This window comes from Mandrillus leucophaeus, unplaced genomic scaffold (assembly GCF_000951045.1).
Source record: "Mandrillus leucophaeus isolate KB7577 unplaced genomic scaffold, Mleu.le_1.0 Scaffold21, whole genome shotgun sequence".
Classification (NCBI taxonomy): Eukaryota; Metazoa; Chordata; class Mammalia; order Primates; family Cercopithecidae; genus Mandrillus; species Mandrillus leucophaeus.
The window spans coordinates 440,166-448,005 of NW_012102143.1; the positions used below are offsets into that span (position 1 = coordinate 440,166).

The 7,840-nt window shown below is 37.6% G+C and overlaps 1 protein-coding gene across 1 annotated transcript in view; it reads left to right on the forward strand.

Moving 5' to 3' along the window:
* Positions 1 to 7,840, forward strand: part of DIS3L2 (DIS3 like 3'-5' exoribonuclease 2) — a 389,257-nt gene that overhangs the window by 77,213 nt on the left and 304,204 nt on the right. Inside the window, exon 5 of the mRNA XM_011980219.1 lies at positions 3,264 to 3,365. Coding sequence (XP_011835609.1) covers positions 3,264 to 3,365 — 102 coding nt within the window. The remainder of the gene's footprint in view (positions 1 to 3,263; positions 3,366 to 7,840) is intronic.

A 7,840-nucleotide genomic window follows, 5' to 3' on the forward strand; every position in this document is an offset into this window, starting at 1 on the left:
GTAATTTACATCTGCAAATGATGTATCTCCATGGTTTAACCTGGCTTGTTAAAGCTAAGAAGCAAAAGCAAAAGGTGGTGATGTTTTAAAAGCTCATAGTTGCTCTCCTACTTAAAATTGTATTCTTGCTATGTCATATTTAGAAATTTTTAGACAGTTGCGATATTAGGATTGGCTTATTTCTATGCTTCTTTTATTCTTTTATTTGGCTCCCGCTTGAGTAGTGATAGTGTCTCAGAGAGAGAAAAACAATTCACCTCTCGGTAATTAAGAATAGATCATAAGAGCTGCCAATCAAGGCCCGTTGCAAGTGATTGTAGACACTCTGGTTTTGGACACGGGAACAGTCCTACAGTCTTGCTTTGTGGGTTTCAGTTTTCAGAAGCATTATAGAAAGCAATTGAAAAGGGCAATAATAGAGGCAACAGATTACTCATATATAAAGCCCACAACCAACTGTGGTCTAGATTTCTGAGTATACATAGCTCATATCCATGTCAAATATGAACTTGTATTAACTGGAAACTTGACTTAGGTTCATTATAACTTCTACTGATAGAAAGTTGATTTTCATTTTATGACAAATATAAAATATATGGGATGAAAAATGCCCACAGATAGACTGAGAAGTAGAATGTCAGAACCAGGGCCTAACTGTTACTGGCTTAAGCTAGGAGCATAAAGGCAGGAATGAATATGACAGAAGATGAGGCTTTTGCTCTGACAGTAGGACATACAGTGGCTTCCTCATTTGTAAAATGAGGGGATGGACTAAATGTTGTCGAATGTTCCTCACATTCTAAAGTTTTTAGAGAGACAAAAATAGAGATTTGATTAAATTATTTAGGTTTGCTCTTACTGACTCTAAAAGTGGTTGTGAATTTACACAATGTCATTTGCTATACTAAAATATCTCCCTGGGTCAACAGGTGAAGAACAGTGAATTAATCATCAGGTATAAAATAATACTTTGTTCTGGGGGAACTTGACTTAGGTTCATTATAATTTCTACTGACAGAAAGTTGGTTTTCAATTCATGACACATCTAAACTATACGAGATGAGTAACTTACGTGTACTTGCTAGTTTTGTGAGGTTCTCAATAAAAATGAAATACAGAATGTGAGTAAAGTCGTGACTTTCAAGCAAACCAAGATAAAATGATATTATTGACAGGCCTTTTATATTTGGGGATAGGATAAAGAGGAGAAAATTGATCAGATGGAAAAACCTGTCATTTTTAAAAAGCACAGTTTCTATTCTGAATTATGTAAATCTAAGAAGCTCTCTAACTTTTTAATGCATCTTGTCATAGGAGGCACCCTTTGTACAGCGATGGAATTTATTTTTGGTCCAAAGGGGACTGTTTCATCAATGAAGGATGCTATGACCATCGTGGCATACTTGTGTTGTCTTCCTTCCTACAGTCCCCTAAGTCTTTAGTCTGACTACCCATGCCCTTCTCCCAGTTCCTTTATTTTTCCTCCAGGGATGTTCATTATCTATTTTTCTTTCTTTTTTTTTCTATTACCTATTATTCTTTCTGATGGGTAGAACAAGACTTCTGGCGTTCAAACAAAGAGCTGAAATATTTGGCCTTAAAAAGTGGTTAAAAGAGATGACTTGAACTTTTACTATTGAGCAGTTCCCAAGCTTAGTATCTTTAAAATAAGAGATTCAGCGACAGATCAGTCTTCTGAATGAATCAAGGAAGAACTGAGTAGTGATGCAGTAGCTATAGATTTTTGTGTTGTCTGAGGTTCAGCTGAGCCCTGCTTTCCTTAGTTTCCTGGGATTGTAAGGTGATGGTACTGTCATCCCATCAATCTGAAATCTCTGCGCTGCCAAAGGGTAGTTGTAGCTGCTTATAATAGAGGCATTTCATTGCATATGTTTGACACATGAGTATGGGTTAGGGTGACCTCCAAACAGCCCACTTTTCATTCCAAGGAGGTCTGAGAGATCCTATTGCTTTTTGAATTGCAAAAGGCAGCAATAGATGGTGATGTGCCATATTTCAGTTGTTCACTCTCTGTTTACTGGCTGTCTCTTCCAGATCTCTCTGAGAAGCTTGTCAAGAGGTCAACTACAGTCATGTTTTGTGGCTAACACAGTAGCTTTTCCTCGGGGACTAGGGTGGGGTCGGTTTTGGCAGAGTGTGCAGGCCACAGCTGTCAGCCCATAGCTAAACTGGAAATTGAGCAGAAAAACTGTTCTAGAAGATCTCTAATGGTTTGTAAGTGGAAACTGTAAAAAATGCTGAGTGACTAAAATCTACACCCCCCCCCGCCTTTTTGATTTGGTGATTTTGGGATATTAATTTTAACTTTAACTAAAGTTTCATAGTAATCACCTTCAGTCCATTGAGTGTTATGTTAAATCTTATCTATGTCAGGTGTCCCTATTAGAAAAATTTGAGTGATGGTTTTCCAGACCCTTTTGCTGTCATCTCCTGTAAGAAAAAGTATTTTACTTCTTTCTTATTCTCTGAAAAAGAGCACATCATATAAACTTGTAGAGAATAGAAGGATAAGAGTACATGTTTGTTGGTGAAACATTTTGAAAATATTTCATTTTCTCAGGAACCCTGACTGCTGCAGAAGGCCTGCATTTCCTTAGCTATTTTGTTTATTTAAAATTACAAAGTAATTTGGATTACTAAGAAGACTCTGGCACCTATTTAAGCCAAGAAGTTGACACTTGGGGAGTTCACTGGGGAGCCACATTATTTAAAGTGGTTTGTTTCTGAGTGAGTGAGGATGAAAGTGTCTGTACCTTGTGTTCATTGTCTGGAGTTCACAGTGGTCCTAAGTCGGCACAGTCGGTAGAGTGTGAAGATCATGTGATGAACCTCATATTACATCTCTTTCTTTCTCTTCTTTGCCCTCTGCTTAGGTCTCCATAAAAACAACCACAACTTACTCTCTCTGCCACTTTCTTGGGGGGCATTATGAATTTGCTGGTTTCCTCCTAGAGAGCCCAAATCTTAGAACCATTGCTGCTCCTGCCCTCAGTTTGTTTTCTTGCGGGAGATTATATGTTGTTCCTCTTCTGTTCTTTTGCATACCTTCTATTTTTATACTTCCTTGATATGTTAAAAATTCATTTAGTATTAAAAAGGTATCAACATGCTTTATTTAATACAAAAAAGGATAGCCTAAGAATAACTTGCTGTTTTCTATTTCAGTTATGAAAGCATGCAATCTGTTTTTTGCTTTATGTGTTTTTAAGCTCACTATTGTCTTATTTCTTTTTCCAACCTAGGATGGTGATCGAGACATTTTTATTGATGGGGTTGTTGCTCGTAATAGAGCCTTAAATGGGGATCTGGTGGTCGTGAAACTACTTCCCGAGGAGCAGTGGAAGGTGAGTTAAATTTTCCCTTTCTAATTATAGATTTCTTAGGACCTTTCACATTCCATGGTGCACCAACAAGGCATCATAAACTGGAGGAGTCACAGACCCCTCAGGCGCTGTGGTAAGATTGGGTGTGATCTTGGAAGCATGCTACTGAATGCTTGGAACTTAGAAGCATCTGCTGGGCAGATTGTGAATCATCTGAGTTGTTCGCCCTGCTCCCTCTCTAGTGATCCATCCTCCCTGTCACGTGCCTTGCACTGGTTTTTGGTATTCTTTTGAATAAATACTGAGGGCCCATTCAAACTTGGTATGTATTATCTTCCTACATCCTATGCAGGGAGAACTAGAAAGACAAAGCCATGGAGACGGTGGCAGTCCCCACGCATTTCTGCTGCCTCCAGTGGAAAACCCAGGCAATACATATGGAGTTCTGTTGGCCCAGTTTGGTGATTGGGTGATTGGCAGATAAAAATAGTTTGTCTGTGTTTTTATGAATCAGGGATTTAGTGGCAGAAGAAAATGTTTTTAATATGAGAATATTTTGGGTTTCAGTCTCCATCTATGTCTGTTAATTGGAAAGGAAGATACGGTTTTAGTGTTGATGGCTGTTTTAAATAAAAGTAAAGATCAGACATTGGAATGATTTGTGGTGACTGTCTTTGAATTGTCATGTAGGATTGGAGACTTGTATATCTAAGTCTGAATTTGTCTTCATATCATTTGTTTTATTTGGCTACATTCGTTGGTACTCGAGAATTTGGTGTTCTTCAATAAGATGTGTTATAGAGTAGTGATTAAAAGTATGGGCTTTTAGGCTAGGCTACTTAGATTTGAATCTCATCTCTGCCATTCATCTCTATAACTTTGAGCGAATTGTACAACCTTTCTGCTTCAAAGGTCTCATCTGTAAAATGGGAATAATCATGGTACCTACTTCATAGGTTTGTCATGAGAATTAAATGAGAATACATGTAAAAATTTTAGAATAGTACCTAAAAATCTTAGAATGGCAGGAACTCAAGAAATGTTCTTATTAGCTTTTCCAGAAAAGATGTGATGTGCACCACTGTACTCCAGCCTGGGCGATGGAGCTAGACTCTGTCTCCAAAAAAAAAAAAAAAAAAAAAAAAAAAAAAAAAAAAAAAATGTGATGTGAGGAGCACCATTTTATCTCAGAGCTTTGTTGAGGAATACATTATTTTTAATCTGATACAACTGAAGTAATTGAATTATAGCTATATGCCAGGTATTCATAGGGTGTAGGGAATTCAGTCATGATTGGGACTGACATAGTTCTTGCCCTCATGGAGCTTATAGTTTAATGGGGACTGCAGGTAGGAAAAGACAGATACTGATCACATTTATACAAATTTAAGTGTAATTTTAATTAATGCTGTGAAGTGCAGGTTTTTTTTTTCTTTCTTTTTTTAAAATTATACTCAAGTTCTGAGATACATGTGCAGAATGAGCAGGTTTGTTACATAGGTATACATGTGCCATGATGGTTTGATGCACCCATTAACCCATCATCTACATTAGGTATTTCTCCTAATGCTATCCCTCCCCTTGCCCCCACCCCCCAAAAGGCCCCCTTGTGTGTGATGTTCCCCTCACTGTGCCCATATGTTCTCATTGTTCGACTCCCACTTATGAGTGAGAACATGTGGTGTTTGGTTTTCTGTTCCTGTGTTAGTTTGCTGAGAATGATGGTTTCCAGCTTCATCCATGCCCCTGCAAAGGACATGAGCTCATTCTTTTTTATGGCTGCATAGTATTCCATGTGTATATGTGCCACATTTTCTTTATCCAACCTAACATTGATAGGCATTTGGGTTGGTTCCAAGTCTTTGCTATTATGAATAGTGCTGCAATAAACATATGTGCGCATGTATCTTTATAGTGCAATGATTTATAATCCTTTGGGTATATACCCCATAGTGGGATTGCTGGGTCAAATGGTATTTCTAGTTCTAGATCCTTGAGGAATCACCACACTGTCTTCCAGATGGTTGAACTAATTTATACTCCCACCAACAGTGTAAAAGCATTTCTATTTCTCCGTATCCTCTCCAGCATTAGTCGTTTCCTGACTTTTTAGTGATTGCCATTCTAACTGGTGTGAGATGGTTGCATTTCTCTAATGACCAGTGATGATGAGCTTTTTTTATATGTCTGTTGGCCACATAAATGTCTTCTTTTGAAAAGTATCTGTTCATATCCTTCGCCCACTTTTTGATTTTTTTTTCTTGTAAATTTAAATTCCTTGTAGATTCTGGATATTAGCCCTTTGTCAGATGGATAGATTGCAAAATTTTTCTCCCATTCTGTAGGTTGCCTGTTCACTTTGATGATAGTTTCTTTTGCTGTGCAGAAGCTCTTTAGTTTAATTAAATCCCATTTGTGAATTTTAGCTTTTGTTGCAATTGCTTTTCGTGTTTTAGTCATAAAGTCGTTGCCCATACCTATGTCCTGAATGGTATTGCCTAGGTTTTCTTTTAGAATTTTTATGGGTTTAGGTCTTATATATAAACCTTTACTTCATCTTGAGTTAATTTTTGTATAAGGTGTAAGGAAGGGGTCCAGTTTTAGTTTTCTACATATGGCTAGCCGGTTTTCCCAGCACCACTTATTAAATAGGGAATCCTTTCCCCATTGCTTGTTTTTGTCAGGTTTGTCAAAGACCAGATGGTTGTAGATGTGTGATGTTATTTCTGAGACATGTATTCTGTCCCATTGGTCTATATATCTGTTTTGGTACCAGTAGCATGCTGTTTTCATTACTGTAGGCTTGTAGTATGGCTTGAAGTCAGGTAGCATGGTGCCTCCAGCTTTGTTCTTTTTTCTTAGGATTATCTTGGCTATACAGGCTCTTTTTTGGTTCCATATGAAATTTAAAATAGTTTTTTTCTAATTCTGTGGAGAAAGTCATTGGTAGCTTGATGGGAATAGCATTGAATCTGTAAATTACTTTGGGCAGTATGACCATTTTCACGATATTGATTCTTCCTATCCATGAGCATGGAATATTTTTCCATTTGTGTCCTCTCTTTCCTTGAGCAGTCATTTGTAGTTCTCCTTGAAGAGGTCCTTCAGATCCCTTGTAAGTTGTATTCCTAGCTACTTTATTCTCTTTGTAGCAGTTGTGAACGGGAGTTTGCTCATGATTTGGTGCTCTATTATTGGTGTATAAGAATGCTTGTGATTTTTGCACATTAATTTTGTATCCTGAGACTTTGCTGAAGTTGCTTATCAACTTAAGGAGATTTTGGGCTGAGACGATGGGGTTTTCTAAATATACAATCATGTCATCTGCAAACAGAGATATTTTGACTTCCTCTCTTCCTGTTTGAATACCCTTTATTTCTTTCACTTGCCTGATTGCCCTGGCCAGAACTTCCAATACTGTGTTGAATAGGAGTGGTGAGAGAGGAGGGCATCCTTGTCTTGTGCCGGTTTTCAAAGTAAATGCTTCCAGTTTTTGCCCATTCAGTATGATATTGGCTGTGGGTTTGTCATAAATAGCTCTTACTATTTTGAGATATGTTCCAATACCTAGTTTATTGAGTGTTTTTAGCATGAAGCGGTGTTGAATTTTGTCGAAGGCCTTTTCTGCATCTATTGAGATAATCATGTGGTTTTTGTCATTAGTTCTGTTTATGTGATGGATTACGTTTATTGATTTGCGTATATTGAACCAGGCTGGCATCCCAGGGATGAAGCCAACTTATCGTGGTGGATAAGCTTTTTGATGTGCTGCTGGATTCGGTTTGCTAGTGTTTTATTGAGGATTTTTGCATTGATGTTCATCAGGGATGTTGGCCTGAAATTTTCTTTTTTTGTTGTGTCTCTGCCAGGTTTTGGTATCAGGATGATGCTGGCCTCATAAAATGAGTTAGGGAGGAGTCTCTCTTTTTCTATTGTTTAGAATACTTTCAGAAGGAATGGTACCGCTCCTCTTTGTACCTCTGGTAGAATTCGGCTGTGAATCCATCTGGTCCTGGACTTTTTTTGGTTGATAGGCTATTAATTACTGGCTCAATTTCAGAACTTGTTATTGGTCTATTCAGGGATTTGACTTCTTCCTGGTTTAGTCTTGGGAGGGTGTATGTGTTCAGGAATTTATCCATTTCTTCTAGATTTTCTAGTTTATTTGTGTAGAGGTGTTTATAGTATTCTCTGATGTTAGTTTGTATTTCAGTGGGATCAGTGGTGATCTCCCCTTTATCATTTGTTTATTGTGTTTATTTGATTCTTCTCTCTTTTCTTCTTTATTATTCTGTCTTGTGGTCTATTTTGTTAATGTTTTCAAAAAACCAGCTCCTGGACTCATCGATTTTTTCGAATGGTTTTTCATGTCTCTATCTCCTTCAGTTCTGCTCTGATCTTAGTTATTTCTTGTCTTCTGCTAAGTTTTGAATTAGTCTGCGCTTGCTTCTCTAGTTCGTTTAATTGTGATGTTAGGGTGTCGATTTTAAATCTTT